At 39.8% G+C, this 20391-nt stretch overlaps 8 protein-coding genes across 8 annotated transcripts; 5 read left to right on the top strand and 3 right to left on the bottom strand.

The window, feature by feature from the left end:
• Positions 1-182: 182 nt before the first annotated feature.
• Positions 183-6789, top strand: L201_004206 (uncharacterized protein; the record flags this gene model as incomplete). The annotated part of the gene is made up of 22 exons (XM_066219951.1): positions 183-264; positions 323-355; positions 415-452; positions 517-615; positions 672-778; positions 839-876; positions 934-1356; positions 1411-3046; positions 3105-3370; positions 3435-3655; positions 3714-3890; positions 3944-4251; positions 4305-4575; positions 4632-5625; positions 5747-5887; positions 5951-5998; positions 6063-6157; positions 6221-6306; positions 6370-6389; positions 6456-6524; positions 6593-6610; positions 6671-6789. 22 exons carry the CDS (start codon positions 183-185, stop codon positions 6787-6789), a joined length of 5289 nt encoding a protein of 1762 aa, XP_066076048.1.
• A 370-nt stretch (positions 6790-7159) lies between these two features.
• L201_004207 (uncharacterized protein) lies at positions 7160-7938 on the bottom strand (the record flags this gene model as incomplete). Its single annotated transcript, XM_066219952.1, has 3 exons — positions 7160-7333; positions 7419-7741; positions 7815-7938. The coding sequence occupies 3 exons, from the start codon at positions 7936-7938 to the stop codon at positions 7160-7162; spliced, it is 621 nt and encodes a 206-aa protein (XP_066076049.1).
• A 380-nt stretch (positions 7939-8318) lies between these two features.
• Positions 8319-9787, top strand: L201_004208 (methionine aminopeptidase, type I; the record flags this gene model as incomplete). The annotated part of the gene is made up of 7 exons (XM_066219953.1): positions 8319-8636; positions 8736-8868; positions 8958-8973; positions 9038-9244; positions 9346-9443; positions 9530-9648; positions 9710-9787. The coding sequence occupies 7 exons, from the start codon at positions 8319-8321 to the stop codon at positions 9785-9787; spliced, it is 969 nt and encodes a 322-aa protein (XP_066076050.1).
• Positions 9788-11074: 1287 nt separating this feature from the next.
• On the top strand, positions 11075-12582 carry L201_004209 (uncharacterized protein; the record flags this gene model as incomplete). The annotated part of the gene is made up of 6 exons (XM_066219954.1): positions 11075-11130; positions 11295-11385; positions 11563-11792; positions 11994-12161; positions 12231-12322; positions 12419-12582. 6 exons carry the CDS (start codon positions 11075-11077, stop codon positions 12580-12582), a joined length of 801 nt encoding a protein of 266 aa, XP_066076051.1.
• A 932-nt stretch (positions 12583-13514) lies between these two features.
• On the top strand, positions 13515-14429 carry L201_004210 (uncharacterized protein; the record flags this gene model as incomplete). The annotated part of the gene is made up of 2 exons (XM_066219955.1): positions 13515-13536; positions 13657-14429. The coding sequence occupies 2 exons, from the start codon at positions 13515-13517 to the stop codon at positions 14427-14429; spliced, it is 795 nt and encodes a 264-aa protein (XP_066076052.1).
• A 205-nt stretch (positions 14430-14634) lies between these two features.
• On the bottom strand, positions 14635-15253 carry L201_004211 (uncharacterized protein; the record flags this gene model as incomplete). The annotated part of the gene is made up of 3 exons (XM_066219956.1): positions 14635-14690; positions 14753-14974; positions 15085-15253. The coding sequence occupies 3 exons, from the start codon at positions 15251-15253 to the stop codon at positions 14635-14637; spliced, it is 447 nt and encodes a 148-aa protein (XP_066076053.1).
• Positions 15254-15849: 596 nt separating this feature from the next.
• Positions 15850-17329, bottom strand: L201_004212 (Ras-like protein; the record flags this gene model as incomplete). The annotated part of the gene is made up of 10 exons (XM_066219957.1): positions 15850-15975; positions 16076-16194; positions 16254-16335; positions 16403-16485; positions 16549-16662; positions 16721-16737; positions 16820-16830; positions 16898-16941; positions 17204-17249; positions 17321-17329. The coding sequence occupies 10 exons, from the start codon at positions 17327-17329 to the stop codon at positions 15850-15852; spliced, it is 651 nt and encodes a 216-aa protein (XP_066076054.1).
• A 780-nt stretch (positions 17330-18109) lies between these two features.
• L201_004213 (uncharacterized protein) lies at positions 18110-20197 on the top strand (the record flags this gene model as incomplete). Its single annotated transcript, XM_066219958.1, has 13 exons — positions 18110-18161; positions 18222-18247; positions 18327-18343; positions 18412-18588; positions 18662-18879; positions 18946-18961; positions 19046-19108; positions 19169-19224; positions 19294-19320; positions 19388-19603; positions 19683-19819; positions 19946-20056; positions 20129-20197. 13 exons carry the CDS (start codon positions 18110-18112, stop codon positions 20195-20197), a joined length of 1185 nt encoding a protein of 394 aa, XP_066076055.1.
• Positions 20198-20391: the final 194 nt, after the last annotated feature.

The following is a 20391-nucleotide window of genomic DNA, read 5'->3' on the forward strand; positions in this document are numbered from 1 at the left end:
ATGGTCCTCCTTTGTTGTTGTTGTCGAAACACAACTTGACATGCTTGCAGAGTCATCACATTAGGGAGACTATTGACAATAGATTACCTCAGGAATTCGTGGCTGAGTCCCACTCAAGTTTTCTGTGTCGTTTTGTATCGTCTGCTATACGAGCATCGTTAACGCCGGACGACTTGATCAACATGCCGCCACTCAGTAAAGAGGAGCTTTGGTCATCCGGTAAAGACGAAACAGTGGAAGTGAATCAGAGGGCTTTGATTGATAGTAAGCTCTCTTTGTCCGTTTTTAGACAGATGATATATAGCTTATGAATCCTATTCAGAGATTTTGGCCAGGTATTCAGGAGAACATACTAGTATGTCATGCTTTTAATCATCATTCACGGGCAAACAGGCAAGCTGACCATTAGTTCAGTATTTCGAGAATTGTTGCAGAATGCGGATGATGCGGGGGTGAGCTTGATGACAGCAAAGTATGAATCTCTAATCGACAGCTGATAGGTCATTCTTGAGTTAGGCTGAACACGTACAAGTGAAATTTTACTCTCAAGCGGGATTAGAAGCGCTTGAGAAAGGCGAAGGGCCATCGAAATTACCCGATGTCAAGAAAGATATGGTGAGTTTCCTCGCACACGCTTTTCACATTCATGACTTAATAGCTCTTCCAAGTAGATACATCGATACGTTGTTACGAATGATGGTATACCTTTCAGGCAGCAGGATTGGCAAAGATTGAAGAAGATAGCGGAAGGTAATCCGGATGAGGAGAAGATCGGAGCGTGAGCCAGCTGTTCTTCATTGAGCTTCCGGTCATAATAGCTTATATCGCTCGTATTCAGCTTCGGTGTTGGTTTCTATTCGCTCTGGAGTGTTTGCGGTATGTCAAGCTGCTTATTTTCTTTTTTCAGCAGATAGATAGCTGACCCTTCTTTAGATGACCCTTTTGTGGAATCTGGTGACAAATGGATGGGATTTTACTGGAAAGACGGAAAGGATCAACTTCTTGCTCGATCTGGTGATCTTCCCCCTTCCGCTTCCTCTTCAACCTTGGAACCTAGTCTGACAGGTAACCCTTGGACATCATTCACTATGGGTCTAAGGGAACCATCTCTTCTTGAAGGACCGCTAGATCTCGCAAGATTCTTCATTACAAGTATAACATTTATGCGAACAGTGAAGAAGATTGATATGTTGGTGGACGGTGTGAGAGTTCTAGAAGTCGGAAAGCATATCAAAGGGAAGAATAAGGTTGTAAAGAAAGGCTTAAAAACAAGTAGCACGAATGGTATGATGACGGTTATGGGAGTTGATGCAACAGGCATGGTAATTACTGCAAAGGTCATGCATTGGTTATCAGGTAAGCTCATATTTTGATGTTATTTCCGATCAATACAAGCTAACAAGAGCACAGCAACCGGCTTCACCCCTCCACCGATACCTCAAGCTATTGCTCAGCTCGCGAAACCAGCAAAAGGTTTCGCTTCCATGCTCGCTTCCTCTTTCTTTGGGCGCAACTCACCTGCACCAACTCCTGCTGCTCCTCCGCCGCCGGTCCCGCCGCCTGAAGATCCATTGGAGATTACGATTTTGCATCGGGATATCCAGATATATCAAGCCGACATCAAGGTGTCTGTTTCGCCCGCCTTTGGTAGGGAGCTGGAGCGAGCTACCAAAAAGCCTCCGCCAACACGAATGCCTGCTAGTGTGGTTTTTTCCAGAGGTGAAGCTGATGAAGAAGCCAAAACAGAAGATGGAAAACCGGCAGCAAAGGATATAGGTGGTGTGTTTGGTGGATTATGCCCACCACTAGATAGCGAAAAATCAGCTAAAGTCTTTATCGGTCAAGCAACTTCGCAGACCACCGGTATTGGAGGTCATTTAGCAGCAAGATTCATACCAACGGTCGAAAGAGAATCGATTGATCTTGTTGATAGACATGTATCTTATTGGAACAAAGAACTTTTATGGGTCGGTGGACACCTGTCTAGAATGATTTATGAGCTCGAAATGCAAGAATTGCGGCAGCAGTGGATTCACACTACTGTCGAAGATAAAGTCACAAGAGACAAATTGCTGAAAAGAGGTCTACATGCTTTGCGCTTCTTCACCTTCAAACCCACCACACCCTCCAACATCGTTGGTCAAGAAATGGAATCTGCCTTCTATGGTTGCGCAAGTGATAACAAGACTCTACCCATAATATCTGTAGCTGGCATTCTGCCCATCAGCGAAGTAAGAATGCCTAGTGCGGACTTGCAGAAATTCTTACCAGATTTACCGGTGATCACCCCTTCTGCAATCGAAGAAGCGCCAAAATCCATTGCTCGACTTCGTGAAAGATCACTATTACGCGATGTCACATTTGACGATGTGGTCAAGCAGTTAAACGATCGACCTCTGAAAGAGACAGAAATGATAGATTGTTTGACATGGTGGCAAGGTATAGCCAGTATGGATGGAGTTAACCCATCTATAAGAAGCCAATTGTTAGATGCCGCTATCTTGATACAGGAGAACGGAAAAGTCTTACCTTTATCAACGGTGCAGACGTTTGTGAAACCTCATAGTGCTATTATACCGACCGATATGCCTTTACCAGCCCATACATTACCCTACATCATTACTAAAGACCTAAAGGCAAATTCTATATACAACATATTTGGATGGACTGAACTTTCAGTATTACAATATATCACTTTCCTTGTCAATCCACCTATGTCGAATGACACTCAAGCTTCACCGGATACGGATATACGAGTATCAGCTGATTTTTCAGAGAAAGTATTGGGTTTGCTTGGCAGAGCGTGGACTAATTTAGCTGCAAATCAACAAACTGCAATTGCATTAGAATTAAAAGATATACAGTGTATTCCAACTAAAGCAGGATTCAAAAGACCCGGTGAAGCTTATTTCGAAAAGAATTTACTATTTGATGATTTACCTACTATTGCTTTACCTAAAGGTACAGCTATAAAAGGTGGTATGGAAAAAATGTTACTTGCTATTGGAGTTCGAAAGACCGTGGATCTACAATTGGTCTTTTCAAGGTAAGCTTCCTGGCTTATGCGCGCAATTCTTCTGAAATAAGCTTACGTTCCGCTACAGACTTGTAGGAGGTGGATCATGGACATGTCAAGATCTCATGAAATACCTCGTATCTGTAAAAGATAGTTTATCAGATGAAGAACTGAAAAGACTTCGACAAACTGCCGCTTTCCCCCTTGAAGTAGAAGCGCTAGAAGATGGAAGTAAGAAACCCACAATCAGACAAAAACCTCATCAATTCTATGAACCAGTCGAGGCTATGCGTAATTTGGGTTTACCCTTATTAGACTGGGGCGAAGGGAAATGGAGGTCAAATTCAGAGGAGGGTAAGTTAACCTGACTCCAATCTTGATTACAATTTTCGATAGTCTAGCTTACACCATGTTTTAGCAAAAATGCTATTCAACCTTGGCTTGAGACGATTTCCACCAATCGATGTTTTGCTCGGTATAGCGGCTGGGAGAGCACCAGCAAACGATAAAGCTTTACAATATCTTTTGGCCAATACCCATAAGCATTATCCTATGTTCAGATCAGATGCTTTCTCGGAAGTGGCTTTTATACCTGCTATTACGTACGTTGGCGACAAAGTCTTGGCTAAACCTGGCAAAGTGAGTTACCTATCTCGCATATTGTGAAACGATCAGACAACTAACTATTCTACAACAGGTTTTCACCAATCCCGAGTGCTCAATACTAGGATTTTCTGTTGCGCAACCAATTGTAGCTGCTCCTGAAAATGCAGCGAAGTTGGGCATTCAAAGTGATCCACCGATGAGTCAACTTGTTGACGCTCTCAAAGCAAATGTCACTAGAGATACTGCAAAGGCTCGGAAATTATTCGATGTAAGCTTTTTATCATTTCAGTGCCTAGGGAAAAATCTAACTTGAAAATACAGTACATGTCTACTCGTCTTGGTCATTCTATGCCTTCCTCCCTTGATCCTCTTCGCTCATTTGCCTTCATTCCTGTCACCTCATCAAATGGCGACACAAATTTCTACAAAGCCTCACAAGTTTACTTTGTATCCAAAGAAGGACGTGAAGATCTCTACAAATCTGCATTCACCTTTGTCGATTTTGGCGAAAGAGCAAACATATTTTTGAGATATTGCGGAGTGAAATCGGAACCTAGTGTCAAGGATATCGCGCAATTATTGATGAATGAACCTGGGAAGATGTTGGAACAAGCTGGTTCTGCAGAAAGGTAAGCTATGTCTTACATCGCCGTCGGCGCAGTCAGCTTATATCGGCACACAGATATCTCGAGCAATTACGATTGTTAGCAGCGAATTACTCGATGTTCGATACGTTTACTCGACAAGCTATGAAGTCCGCTTCATTTTTGCTGGCATCTCAACGTGCACCTTCTCGCAAATCGACCAAGAAAATGCTCAACTCTTTAACGGGCGGAAGTGAAGAGAGTGATTATGAGCGAGAATGGGTATTATGTAAAGCTTCAGATGTTTCTGTGGTGGACAGGGTAACATTGTTACAATACTTTGGACAGTACATTCTCGCCGCGCCAGAGGTAAGTAAGCTGAACGTTACGACGAGTATGATCCGAATAGCTGATAACAGTCGTAGGAACATATTTTAGAAGAATTTTACGCTGCCCTTGGAGCCAAACAGCTATCATCTTTTGTAAATCGGCAATACATCTCTGATACTCCTTCGCCTACACCATCTAACCAGACTCAAGCTTTACGACGACATGTATTGGAACGTTTGACGATCTTCTTAGCTGAAGCTAGAAGGAGACAATCAGATTATACACCTGACTCGTTGTCGAAAGAAGGTAACTTTACAATTCAAGAAGTGAAAGATCTCAGGGTGAGATACACATACAAAAATGGAAGAAGCGAACATCATCATTACGAGACATTATATGCTACAGCTTCAAGAGGTAGAGGAAAAGCTATCATTTTAACCATTTCTACAACAGCCCAGATGGACGATTACGATATCGCTTCAGCATTATGTGATATTTTACTTAAATCACCTAAAGCCGATGATGCTTTACTGTTATACTCCATCTTGTCAACACCGTTGATGGCTTTGAAAAAGAGGGGATTCAACGTTGACAGAATATTGAATCAACAGAAAGAAGAGAAATTACGTATACAAGCTGAACGTAAACGGGATCAAGAGAAAGCTTCTGCTGAAGCTCAAATCAACATTGCTGCAACACCTGATATTGGAAACCCTGCCGGAAAGAAGAGGTTGTCTAATGGTTCGACTGATGGACAAAGTATAACGTCCTCTACAACAGCTGTAGGCTCGGACAAAGATCACGGTGCTCTCTCTAAATCTGGTGGTAGTCAAGGAATGGGTGGATTCTTAGATAAATTCAAGAGGAAATCAAGTATATCAAAATCATCTTCCTCTTCTACATCAGGAAGTTTAGGTGAGAATATTATGAATCAACTCAAAGCTTCGGGAGGTGGGTTCAACAATGGTCCTCCACCCACTACGTCTATGCCAGGTGGCTTTGGTAATACCCCATCTAATACTGGTGGTGTTTTAGGTGGTAATGCACCTAACTGGAGTACGAGAAGACCTACAGATACGAGTAATATCCGTGAGTGTTCAGTTGATCCTTCGTCAAACCCTCGATTCACATCCATGCCATCAAACGATATCGCAGAAGTGACGGAAAATGTTCCCCGAAAGGATTAAGATAGCTGATGAATGATTTATAGGTAATACTGTCAAGAAAGCTATTGATGCTTCTCGACCTGAAATGGGAACCCAAATCAACGATTCTCGACAAGCTGTTAGAGACGTATCGGAAAGTCAAGATGCTTATTGCGATACTACTGCTCAAGCCGATATTGTTCTGGGTGAGTAACACAATCAGCTAAAACTTGTATAAAATGTAGGAACTGATGTTATCATAATCACAGTGCAAGGCGCTGGAGCTAGAGGTGGTTTGAATGTTTGGGTGCCCAGAGGTAGGTAATCTCGTTTTCCTGGTAGATCGCAGTATTACCATGCTAACTCAACATTTTTCTACAGATGTTCACGATCAGGTAGAGTTCTTAGGTGATAAAATAGAAACCTGCCATCGATTTTCTCTGCAAATTCTACTACCGATATGCAGAATCTTCAATGTATGTTTAGCTTCGACCGAGACTTTGTAGCCAAAGATTTTAAGCTGAATTCTCGCCTTACAGCTTGCTCCGTCTGTCATGAACGTATTTTGGGATCATGCAGGACCCTTGATTGCTTTCAACAGAGGTGGTACCATCTTTTGTAACGCGTAAGTTCTTCAGTCCTTGTGAGAAATTTTTTGTAGCTTACGGCCTTCATTTCGGAACGACAGTCGATACTTCCAAGCATGGCGTGAGTTACGTGCTGAGATGGGTAGCGTTTAACAAGGACCAAGCTAATCGGAATTCTATCGTACAGATGACGATCAGATAAAGAGGGGTATAACCAATGAAGCTTTCATATCGTGGTACTTCAGTGTCGCTCATGGTAAGCTGCCGCTACCGTAATTGACCTATTTTAGGGGTGATTCAGCTAACGATTATGCTTGTATGCAGAACTGGCACACAATTTAGGTAAGCTGTTTTGAGATCGATCAAGTTTGATAGAAGCTGATGTCTCGTATGACCTTGCAGAATCCGCTCACAACTCCGCTCACGAGTTCTATTTCTCCAGTATCGCCGAAGAATATTTAGTTAGATTTACAGGTCTTTTAGCTAGACCTGACTTGGCTCAACAACATCTCTTGGATTAGAGCAGCTTTGTATCTCATGAACCAGGATTTTTTGCGATCGCGAAATACTTGAGCGAGGTGATAGATAAAGCATATGAATTGATAGATTTCTGATTAGACATGATAAATTCGATTTCATCTTGATATTATGTTGTATAGTACATTGTACGTATGTATTGGTCATCCTTTTAATGCGGGGTATCTCTATAATGTGTCCTACCGGTGTTCGTCAACTTGATCATTTTGCGTAATCATCATTTCTTGCTGGAAGAGTTCGATGCTGAAGAGTGCTGATCAAATGTTGATGATGATTTCGACAGTTCTTTGTAAGATTTGTTAGAATTGATTGATCTTCCCTCTAGTCATGAAAACCTCGGTTCATTCGTGACTCTTATGTATCCATCTGCATTTGCTCTTCTGCTACTATTTCCTGCCTTATATTTTCTCCATCAGGAAACAATTCCACTCCTGGAATTAAAGGCGAATTTGGTGGTTTTGCAGGACGTCCGAATTCATCTTTTGGCCATAAACCATCTTGTATCCAAGAAGCTTTTAGGATTTTTATCTGTAGTGAGTGTCCGGGAGAAATGAATAATACCAGCTGATGTCAGCTTTATTCATTTGCTGATGATCATATCTGAGTAACTCACGACTAAACCCAATCTTAAACCTTTTGCCAATTTTCTACCTTGATGTAAACTTTTAGCTACACGTTCAATACCATTTTCCCAGGTTTCTTTCAATTCTTCACTTCCTTCATCCCTTAATATTATTTCTAATTTCTGTACAGCACTTGATGTTGTTTCTGACATCGGAGGTGAAGGTAATGGTTTAGGTGGATTTAAAGGTATTATATATTTTTCAGGTATTAATTTTAATCCACAGTTTATGGAGTGTCGAGATGATTGAGGTTGGGAGGGTAATGGTAATCCAGCTAAAAATAGTCGACGTCGATATTCGAAAAATTCAAGACCTGTTCGTCCGTTGAGTGAGTCAGTTTCAGTTCATTTATCCTGGGATAACAAGTACGAAGGCATATCACCGACCTGTAGAAGGTATCTCGACCATTTCCTCTTCTTCCTCTTCTCCATTCCTATCTACACTCAAGCTTGATCCGTCATTAATTGGGATTCTTGATGGTCCAGCTTCTCCGTTATTTGCGAAAGACATGATCTTTATTAACAGATTTCCTTGTGTCTTTTCCTTTTTTTTCCCCTCAAAATCATAGACTTTAAATTGTGTATCACTCTTTCAAGACTAAAATTTGTTATGATGATAAACTAACTAACGAAGAACAAAGAGGAATTTTGTTTCGTAGCAGAGAAGACGGAAGAGTGGGATGGTAAACCGCTTACATACAAGGAGAATGCTGAATTTGTTTATAAATCAAAAAGGTGATTTTCTGTGGAGACCCCAAAATTTGGTTCCTAAATTTCTGTGAGGAGAACCAAGATGGAAGATATCTTGCAGTTACCAACCCCTATTAAACCGTTTTATTAAGTCCATATGTGTTTACTTGATCAAGAGACTCGAATGAAACTCTTGAGAACATGCTCAGATCCTCATTGAAGCTACTCAACCGATATCCATACGTAGCCGGACCATCAAAATTCGGTACTTTTCCAGTACTTCAACCTACTTTCGCTATAACATCTTATCCTCAACCTAGACATGTTCCATCAGAGATACCTAGACCTGAATATGTACCCGGTAACTTCTTCACGGCTGATTGGGGTGAACATGAACATGTAGAAATAGAAGAAGCTTCAGCTGAAGGTATTCCTTTAGGGAGTCAAGGTGAAACGAGGGTTAGAGAGGTTGCTGGTATGGCTAGAGATGTGTTGAGGGAAGTTGGACAAATAATAAGGGTAAGTCTGATTCTACCTTTGGATCTCCTTAATTGGAGGATTCAGTTCATAAGAGCAGGTGCAAAAGCTTGCAGAAGGGCTAAATTTTCATCACGGTAGCCAGGAATAACGACAAATGATATCGATAAAGCTGTACACGAAACGATAATTTCCAAAGGTGCTTATCCGAGTCCATTGGGATATTCCAGTTTTCCTAGAAGTTGTACTACTTCTGTGAACAATGTTATAGCTCGTGAGCCTTTGTATCCCTTCGCTCTACTCCAAACTGGACTTCTACAGATCATTGTCGAAATACTAAATTTCTGATTTTGGGCGGTTTAGATGGAATACCAGATGAGTCAGTGTCGAGTCCTGTGTTGATACGAAGTCATAAGCTATGCTTAACATGTGATGCTTTATAGGCGTTCATTGCTTCCCGAAGATATAATAAACGTTGATTTAACCTTATTCTATAAGGGATATCATGGAGATACATCGGCGACTTTCCAATTACCTGCAGTAGATAAACAGGGTAGAGATCTATTGGAAGCGACTAAAGAAGCTTTAGAAATTGGTATTCAAACCTGTAGACCAGGTAAGAGGTATAAAGATATAGGTCAGGAGATTGAGTGAGTGTCACTCCCCTGGAGAAAGTATCAATGATTGACAAATCTACTATCTAAGGGATCGGATAGCTGATGATCTGGGGTCGATTAATCAATTGATTTAGGGATTTTGCGAAAAGACATGGATTTTCAGTGAATGGACAGTTCTCTGGACATGGTATAGGGAACAGATTTCATAGACCTCCATGGATATTTCATTGTCGTAAGTCAATTATATACATAACTCCCATACGACGTGAATAATGATGGAGGAAATAAGACTAATGAAGCTCATTTATATATTGATAGGTAATGACGAACAAGGAGTCATGAAACCTGGAGATTGCTTTACCATTGAACCATGTTTGGTGCAAGGCAGGAATTCAAGAGGACAATTATGGGATGATGGATGGACAATGGTAACAGAGGTTAGTAAAACACACCAACCGTTCAAATTCAAGCTAACTGAATTCCGATTAACGCATATAGAGTGGAGCCCGATCAGCGCAGTTCGAACATCAGGTGTTGATAACGGAAGACGGTGTAAATGTTATGACACGAATATAGGATTATAAATTTGTATCGCATGTATCGAACTCAGATATGAGATATTTATGACGTTTTCTTCTACCTTTGAGGAAAGCTTGATAATTTCCTCAAAAAAGCAACAAAGCAATCAACACCACTTTTCATGACCTTATCGCAGTGAAACTGGCCAATGAGACCGTGAAGGAATCGAGATACAAAAACAATGGCTACATCATTCAATAATCTCAAGTGATCCTCCACTTTGATACCAAGTCAGCGATATCTAGCGTAAGCACGTATAGCTATCGATCAGAACCGATGCTTTCTAGATTCTATGGCCTTCGATGAAGACAATAAAGGAGCACTGATTTACTAACTCTGCGGGGAATGCCTGTTGATTTTCCGGTTGTTATTCAGCTTGACAAAGATGAATCGCTTTGACCATCTGTATATGGGTTAATGCGATGGTTCAAAGCGAGACGCAGAGTGCATGAAAAGCTCATTATCTGTAGCCTCGAAGCAGATATTGGCTATACGCATTGATGATCCGTCAGATGGCGGCCCGGCGCCTTATATTGGAAACCTGCCTATAACGTATCGATAAGTCGTTTCAATAAAGATGAAAACCACTGGTTTTCGCTATTCTTGTATCGTCTGGTGAGCATCACTGAGGTTATTCTCAAATTGAGAGTTCATCATCCTGCTTATTTCATAAACGCTACAGTAAGTTACACTTCGGCCGGAGAATAATCCGTCGATTTCTCGTAATCGCAGGCAGGCTTGATTTTCTTGGAATGAGCGACGTCACCGAAGTGGACGGTGTTAGAGCTTTATGCTGTATGCCATTCTTCCTTTGATCGCTTCAAAGCTTGCAGTATGAAATAACGCAGCATGAATAGTACATAGCGGCTCAGAGCAAAGAGAGCTGTTTGGGGTAACCGCATCGCAGATAGCAGACCGAGACATCCAGCTCTTTGAGAAGGAAAGCCAAGACCATCATCGTCATGATCCTTCCTTGTCCCTGAATGTTACCTCTTTTAATTTCTAACTTCAAATTTACTACGGAAAAAGTTCATTAAGCATCTGTGCATTTCGTATTCCTGGAATTTACAAGTTACACAGCAATTTGCCATTGACTGTCTATAGTCCTCCAAAAACTTGTAACTAACCTTTTACCAAGTTGCAATAGGCGATCCATTTGAAGATAGGAACTTGAATATCTCACTTTAATCTTTGTTTGTCTCATTTCTCTTTCATCAGATACGATTCAAACAATCTCAAATAGTAGATCTCTATCTTAGTTAAACTCAAAAACACCCATCAACAATGCACGCTCGATCCGCTCTCATTGCTCTTGTAGCTTCGACTTCTTATGCAGCTGCGTGAGTGTGATACTTGACATCTGTCATAGAGCCGAGTCTCAAATTTTATGTGACGACACTGATTATCGCCTCTTTACTATACATATAGCTTATCATCGTTAGTATCCAACCCCGCCTGATGAAGATCAAAACGGAGAGCTAATTACTTTTGTATGTCTGAGCAGAGGTTGTACAACACAAGTAGCAACTTTGGCTTTAGGTGATTTGGGATCTTGTCTCCAATTAACAAGTCTTTTACCTGTTATAAGTGGTAGTGTAGGTATCGATTTTTCTATTACTCCTTCGATAGCCTCTCACCCTCTCTTCCGATGTACAAGAACATCTGTATATGTTGTCCTCCATGAGTGATTTCCTCGTACTAGTCACCGGTGTATTTTATAAGTAAAGATGATGTGCTGACGTATTGTTCATACGCTGATTTCATTTTTATAGTCTAATAACTCAATAACATCATCATTAAACACATATCTCACCTCATTATGTTCATCATCGACACCGAGATGTTCAAATTCAACTTTATCCTCAGCACAATCATCAGTTAACAGTGCATGTCAATCGGATTATTCAGCAGGTGGTACAGATGCTTTAGAAATTCAAGGTTTGGTCGGTTTATTGGGTAATTATGATGAAATTTACGCTGCTGGTTGTTCAAAGAATACTACGTGAGTGATTCCTTAGGATAGTTGGTTCCTTCCAGATATGAATAGCAGTAGCCGAAACGCCAGAGTTGTAAATCCAGTACCTGAGAAGTAGCAGAAGCGATCGACCGGCAACGAACGAATCAGGCGGTATTTTACGGAATCATTTAGGTCGAAGTATATATAACTTAAACAAATTGCTAATTTCCCCTTCAATCAATACAGCACAAATGATTTCTGTGTTACTGATGCTTTGAACACTGTACAAAATACTACTGGACAAAGTATTACAGTCAGCTACATCTCTTCAATCCTCTCAGGTGGCGGTTCAGGTTTAAGTGCTTTAGAATCTGCTTTGACTTCTGGTTCACTTTGTACTGGTTGTGTATCAGGGTAAGTCACATACACTTCGTTCGTGGTATCCGTATATATGTTTGACTAATTTCTTTTTTTTTATCATAGTATCTACTACGAAGCTAAACAAGCCAATGCTTCAATCGGTACTTCATCATTTGGTCAATCATTGAACAAACAATGTGGTGCTGACTTCGGAAGTGAGTAACCTGCTTTGATTCCTACTTCTCCCGCAAATGGAGATTCATAATGGGTTGGGGGAGATAAGACTGACATTAAATTAATCGTTTCTTAAGCCATGGCACCAAACAGTACCTCTAACTCTACCGCTGGTGCTTCATCATCAAGTGCTGCATCGGGATCAAATTCAGCTGGTGAAATGACTATTCCATACGCTACTTTCGGTTTAGTGGGTGGCATGTTAAGTGCTTTAGCTGTTGGTGCTGCCACTGTACTTTAGATGGATAAACGTCGAATTAGACATTAAGGGAACAAAAGGCGTATATGTGTAGCGGTATACTTATGTTGCTCAACATGATTAGATAGATTACGGACATTCTTTTTAACATTCAGTGTGTTCTCGATCTCAGCATGTATTTGATATGGAATAGATCTACCTCGATGAGTAATGTGTCCACAACCAGTGAACGGGAAAGAAAGCCCCGACGTTTGAACAAGTTCTCTTTGCAGTACAAAGGAATCTCGAGATTGTCGATCTATTTCAAGAATCCTTTGTTCATCTACATGTGAATGCATCATCCGTGAATCACAAAGGATCCTGTAGTCTGGATTTTACCAGTTACTGAAATACCTTCACAGTGAGTAATTTAGAGTATTCATTGACATCCTTCAACGCACAGAGGGAAAAGGCTGTGTTTACGTTTGATCTACATACCGAATAAAGAACACCTCCTTTGATCAATCTACCCCTTCTATTGTACTAATTATATATCATCCAAGCGATTTTGTCCTTTCCTTTCAACTCCTGTTCAGATTGGAGTGGTCTGGATTGTCAGTAATCAGCTTGTGACTGTACTGCATATTACGTGAAGGTACTGTGTCATTCACAGCGAGTCATTGAATCATGATTCGAAGTCAAGTCTCTGTGTCTTTGATCTAACAACAGTACTTATCTATGTCAACAACTTTCAAAAAGCTAACTTTGACGATACGAAGCTTTCGTACTTGAGATCTCTGACTTTGCTCATCATTGTGAGTCATCGAAACTCCTCAAGCCCCTGCTAATACCTTGACCGACTTTTATCGTTGCCATAACGCTCCTTGTATCCAAAGGAAACTCTCTCATCATCAATCTCCCTAGACATTTCCTCGAATTACGGTAGCTTAGAACATGGGTTGTATGTGATCTAAATAAGAATTCGAGCAGCACAAATGACCTTACAACTTGAACCAAGTAAGTATAGGTTTTAATTATTTCTACTTATCGAACCCAGTCTATGCCAAATTTGAGAGAAGTCAAGCCGTGTCTTCGATATGCTGACGTAGCGATGCTCTTCTCCCTCGTGATGTATAGTCGAGATAGCAGCTATATCATTAGCTTCTATAGCAGTGATTATTGTAATTTCCTACGTAACAATCAGATTATCAAAATCACGCCGAGAATCATCACCATCTTCTCCATCAATTGTACCTATACCAAACATGACTGAGGGGACACCATATGGTAATGACAGCAATAACGATTATCCTTATTTAAACTATCGTCAGAATCTTTCAATGGAAAATACTATTACACCAGTCAACCACTTTTCGAGATCCCCACTTTCTTCAGCTGGACAAACCACATTGATTACACCTTCAACGAGTGAATCTATAAAACAACAATACCTACAGCAGCAACAACAACAACAGAAAATGAGAAAAGGTTTGACTCCAATCAAAACATCATACCTTACCCCTTTATCTGCGAATCCGCATATATGGAAATCCCCTCAACAAGAACAGCTAGAAGATTCCATGTTATCCGACCAGGATAAGGATTTAGTTGTAGTAACTTATGAAGATGGATTAAGAAGTCTAAATGCACAGAACCAACATAATATCTCGCCTCTGAATGTCAATACACGTCAACATCCATTTTCCAATCAAATGCCTGAATCTAGACCGCAAGTGGTAGGAAGAGATTCATCTCGTAGGATACCGGTTCCTAGACATGATAATGGTACTGGTGGAATTGAAAGAAATACGAGTCACACTGGTTCGGGTGGAAGTAGGAATGGAAGAAATGGTCAATTCACAAATACAATGAATAGTAATTTATTGCCTAGTTATTATATTCAAAGCTAGACTTGACTTGCAAGTGATTTATTTAACGGGATCGATGGAAGATAGAGATCTCAACTTTCGACGGTTCGATTAGGTTTATTGCGTTTTCATATCATCTTTGTATATGAATATGCATTGCTGGTCATGATGAATGTGATTATGATGCTGTATGTGATCGTTCAATAAATATGTAATCCAGTGCTTTCGTGTATTTGTTATAATTATTCTATAATAAGGGGAAGAATACACCGATATTAGTTGAGAATTTATCACTATTTATCTCTGCATTTGATGATGATGATACGGCATATTCAGTGAGAACCGCATTATGAACATTCACTCACCAAGAAATACTTCTTGCCCATTCCCGCCGTTAGTGATAGTACCATTTCCACTTGCATCCATATTATTGTTTATACCTAAATTCCTTTCCATTTGAGCTCTTTTCTCTTCTTCCTTTTTCAATTTAACAGGACCTAAAACAAATTTATCTAATAAAGAATATTCTATAAATGCACCTAATCCAACTAATCCACCAAATATCATCTTTTGATTAGGTGATAATGCTATAAATTGATCGATTAGTCATGACCTCTTCAACACAATTAGAAATATGTAGTTGGGATTCCAGCAATACGCTTCGAAACTGTTAAAGGCAGAGAATAACATTACTTACCTCTCCAAGCAGCTGCAAAAGCTCTTCTATTCAACATCTCACCTATCGTCTGATTCTGCTGACTCCCATTTGATTGTGTAGCGTATTTACGTATTATCTGTCCATTTGAGCGTAATCTACTTGGACCAGCTAAGGTTTTTGTCACTGTTGATATCGAGCGTAAAGACATAATGGGAGTGGTGATTATGTATGATATGACAGGAAAAATGATGTTGTAATCAGTCTATTCGATATTATAGAGTCATACAACTTTAGGTAACGATAAAATGTTGATTCAAAGAGTTCTCAAATTGGATCCGATCGGTTAAATTAGTGCTAGTTTCGGCCGTTCACCTTATCGTTATCTCGCGTACCCCTCAATTGAAACAAAAAGCATCATTTCATTTCGATATCACTTGGTAAGTGAAGAAGCAAGTCAATTTCGTCTGGGTATACCCCTCTAATGCATTTCGATAATCATGAAGGCGAGCAAAAGTATACCTTAAGCTGCCATTTTTAGCTATGTAACCGCGTCAAAATCTAGATCCAATAAAAACAAAATTAAAAGGAATGTATATACAAGAATAAATTATGTCAAAACAGAATTAACAAGATCAACCAACCTCTTCATGGGTTTCTAATAAGTTATGTCCATAATATCTGAACTTCCTACAAAAAAGGGACCATCATCTATCTGAGATACGCACGAACTTGTTTCGGATAACATGTATGTGTTGTCATCATATTTTACAAGGGTATATGGAGCCAAATCACTAGCGTTTTCTCCTAAAGGACAACACATCCACCACAACAGCCTTTATCTACGTGGTCGTCTTTAGGATCAGCTCGTCCACCGACTCCACCTGTAGCTGATTTGCCAGGAGTACCGACTGGCTGAGGTGGGCCAGATTCCTACAAAAAAACAACCATTAGCATATATCCTATTGTATACATATTTGAAAATCGTTCTGCGATATGGCACAATCACTTCCAATGATATAGCTTGCCTCACTTTTTGGTACCGCCTAATAGCCCTGACAACAGCAATGAAAGCCTCATCTACGTTCACCCTTTGTTTGGCTGAAGTCTCAATACATTGTGCATTAAATCGCTTAGCAAGGTCTCGGCCCTCTACGCGAATATACGTGAATCAGCTAACATTCGGCCTCCCTTCCACGAATATAGCTCACCATGCGGTTGCACTTGTCTCTCGTATTCTAAATCGCATTTGTTGGCTACCACTACTACTGGGAAATAGTCTTTGTCTTTCACCTACATTTGTTCTACATTAGCTATTACGCTGGATTGTATAGTACTGATTACAGGTTCAAGATCTTACCCGTAGAATTTGTTGATGGAAAGTTGATACTTCTTCAAACGAACTCCTTGAGGTTATTGAGTATACCAAAAGGAAACCTTCCCCTGCAGTATGTCTCACCATCAGCTTATACCCTCTGGACCTTCACACAGCTAGTCTCTACATACCAGTTCGCATATATTGCTCTCTCATAGCTCCATATTCTTCTTGTCCAGCGGTATCCAGAACATCAAGTAAAGCTACTTCTTCATCGATTATACATTGTTTCCTGTATGAGTCCTCTACGAACATGTCGGCTGTAAGCTAGCAATTCCATGAGTACAGAAGCACAACGCTTACCAATTGTAGGATCATATCTTCATTAACCACCGAATACACAAATCAGCACATACCCTCTCAAAGTTAGCCTGACGCCAAGGCACATATTTCAATACTTACTCATCCACAAACTGTGCGACAAAGCGTAAATAAATCAGCTATATCATTTGAGATGGCTGATTTACTTTGCGAGCTTACATGTGATTGAATGAACTGAATGGTCAGTGCTGATTTACCGACACCTGATAAGAATCGCAATAAATCGTATTAGCTAGTTGTCCCATAAATCGTCGGGTAAGGCCGGAATTGATCAATGTAGGTGTTTGGTGGTCTTTGGTATTGGGGATGAAAGAGGAATTGCGACAATGGATGAGAAGCAAGACAGGTGACTGATTGTGCTTGTAAGGTGGTTCTACGATATTCTTATGTCCAAGTTGACTAAAGGACCCTCTCCCACGCACAGACCGCACTTTTCGAATTGACGACCAGAGGAAGTCGACTTACCACCACCACCAACAACTACCAGTTTGTACTCTCGTAAAAATTGAGCCTATAATGAGAGTAATATGATCAGCTTGATACTTTTACTCTGTGCACGAGTATATAGACGCGTCCACTAACTTTAGACATGATCGAATTCTAAGGATTTTGAGTGAAAGTGAATGAAGGCTGAATGCTGGTTGATGTGGGTTATCCAAGATTTCAGAGGTGAAAGTAAATCTGCCAGAGATGTACTAATGATAAGACGCTTTGGTAGAAACGAGGGGCACAAGATGAGGTCAACGAGAAGAAAATGACAATACGTGAAGTGATATATGAAATAGATAAATAAATAATGTTGATGAATTGATGTCTTTGTCTTTCTTGTCTTGACTCTGATGAATACCGCTTTGACTTTACCTTTAACTATCCCTTACTTGACAGTTATAGGGGATACTCATATAAATAAGTATGACGAGGTTCACGTGACTTAGCCATATATATGTCCTGGTTAATTCATGTTGTAGAACGCGTCCTAGGGGTCTATACGGGATTACGGCATCAAGCTGAATAAAGTGGCACATGTTCCGGAAAATCGGTACGGTGATCCCCGTTCAATTAAGCATGTTCGTATATTTGTTACTCTGTTACATCATTACGCTTGGAGAATTAATGGTGATTTATCGGTAGCTATGTGATTATCAATATCTGAAAAAATCAGTCCGATCATATACCGATACTAACCAGTATGTAAAAGATAACACACATGATGGGAAGAGTGGGGATTCGGAAATCATATATAAAGATGACAACTTTTCTGGGAAGGCACATGTTAATCTCTTCTTGTCAAGTCCTCTTTCCATAACAATCGATTCTCATTGCTTATATCAAAAGATCTCTTTTAAAAAAAAAACTCACAACTTGGAAAACATGTCAGGAAGATTTAACGTTCTTCTTCTAGGTGCTGGTCCAATCAACTTTGGTATGTGTTATGGTATATATATGAGTGAGATGACTTACTTACATTCAAGGGAACTTACAGGTACAACTGAAGGACCTTGGAATCATGTATGTATATGTGTCTTCTACTAGAGGAAGGTATAGTAGGGATACAACATAGCTTACCATTGATTCATTTGTATTTTAGTCAAAGAGACTAGAGCAGTGAGTTATGTATCAGTATTCACCATCGAGATACAGGAACTTAGCTGAATATGATCATCTTTTGATAGAAAACTAGGTGATAGACTCAACGTAGTCGGTCTGATCGATCTCAACAAGGAGAGGGCGGACTCGGTGTTAACAATCAAAAGGGCAGATTCAGATGTAAAACAGGGGTATGAAAATACCAAAGTATTCGGAAGCATCAAGGAAGCTGGTGAAGCTTTGAAAGGAGATGATACACCGCAGTAAGTGGTATATGTACTATGTACTGCAGAATGTCGTGCAAGTATACACTGAACCCAAATGATATATTTGCAGCCTCGCTATTCTAGGTTTTCAAGCCAATACAAGAGGTTCAACAAAATCAGGACATGACAATGAACTTGAATTGATCAGATATTTCCCAAAAGTTGGATTATTCATTGAAAAACCTATAAGTGATATAGAAGATTTCAAAGATGTCGAGGAAGTTGGTAAGAAAATCAAAGAGAATGGAAATGTTGCTTCAGTTGGATATATGTTAAGATATCTTAAAGGTATCTTCTATTCTTCTGACTAAATAATGACTAATTGAATGAGCTGATATCTGGATGTCTTAATAGCTGCAAAGGAAATCAAGTAAGATCATCAATTCGCCTTTTAATGTCGTTCAGGTGATTTTGAGCTGTGACAGCTAATATCGATTCTGTGTTGGTTTGACAGGAAGCTTATAGAGGAAAATGACTTGACGGTAATGCATACTCAAGCTTCATATTTATTCGCCTAGTAAGTTGGACTTTCTTATCGACTTCATGGACCGTAAGAAACTTATGAACTATCTCATAGTGATTTCGCTGCTAAAGATTTTTATGGATACTGGAGCAAATCTCGTGAATCAGGACGTAAGTTAGCTGTATGGCCGCATCCGCGATATCAGTAGAGCTGATTATCTGAACGCTTCCCCAATATAGCAATCGTAACGCAAGCTACTCATATTTGTCAGTCAAGACATCTCTTCGTAATCCTTGATATATGATCACCGACTAATATTCTGAGGCCATACAGGCGATTTAACTCGATTTCTTACACCACCTGTCATTTTAGATTCAGTTCATACCAACACAGTAGAACATACAGATAAAGCAGGAGAATTATCAATTTTCAAGTTTGATGAAAAAGGTTTAGTTAAACCTGAGGATAGAATACCTAGAGTAACTAGTGCAACATGGAGATATGAAAATGGTGCAACAGGTTCTTTATTGCATGCTGTTTGTTTACATGGTATGTTTGGGTCGGATTATCGATAGATTGCTTTCACAGCGCTCTGTAGGATACTGATGGTGATCGTGCTATTGTCCAGAGGGCGATTATGATTGTGAATTAATGATAGTAGCAGATGGGTGGAAATTCAGATTGGTTGATCCCTACGGTATTTCACCAAGATTATATGTGAGAAAACCAGGTACTATCGAAGAAGTTAGAACTATATTCACAAATGTGAGTAGTATTGTCCATCGTTAAAAAGAGATACTATCAGGACCATAATGCTCAATCAAATCAATCGTTTTTCACTGATCAAGCAACCCTCTAATTTTGTGCTGTTTTTTCCCACATATTTTACAGGATGATTGCTACTATGGAGAATTTGAAGCTATAATAGATGTTATAGATGGTAAATCTGATACATCAGTTATATTATCACCGTATGAAGATGCTATAAAGACTTATGAATTTGTGAGTGTCAAAATCATGGTTGTACGCATGATGTTTTGTTGACTTCTCTCATGCATCTCACTTCCTTCGCAGACTTGGGCAATCAGATTAGCGGGTGAAAAATCATATCAAGCTAGAGGTGGTGTAGATGGAAAGAAATAATCTAATACAAAAAAGTTGTTTGATGCAGCGTTGTCATTTAGATTTAACTACAAGTAGCAAGTCCAATCAAGTTTGATAGAAGTATAATAAGTGATTCTATGTATATTAGTCAGGTTTCTGTGAGATTATCGATATGACAATCATGTAAAGCGTAATGATCTTTAAACATGAATACATAAGATGTGAGGTTAACG

The sequence above is a fragment of the Kwoniella dendrophila genome, chromosome 5 (genome assembly GCF_036810415.1).
Source record: "Kwoniella dendrophila CBS 6074 chromosome 5, complete sequence".
Taxonomy (NCBI): Eukaryota; Fungi; Basidiomycota; class Tremellomycetes; order Tremellales; family Cryptococcaceae; genus Kwoniella; species Kwoniella dendrophila.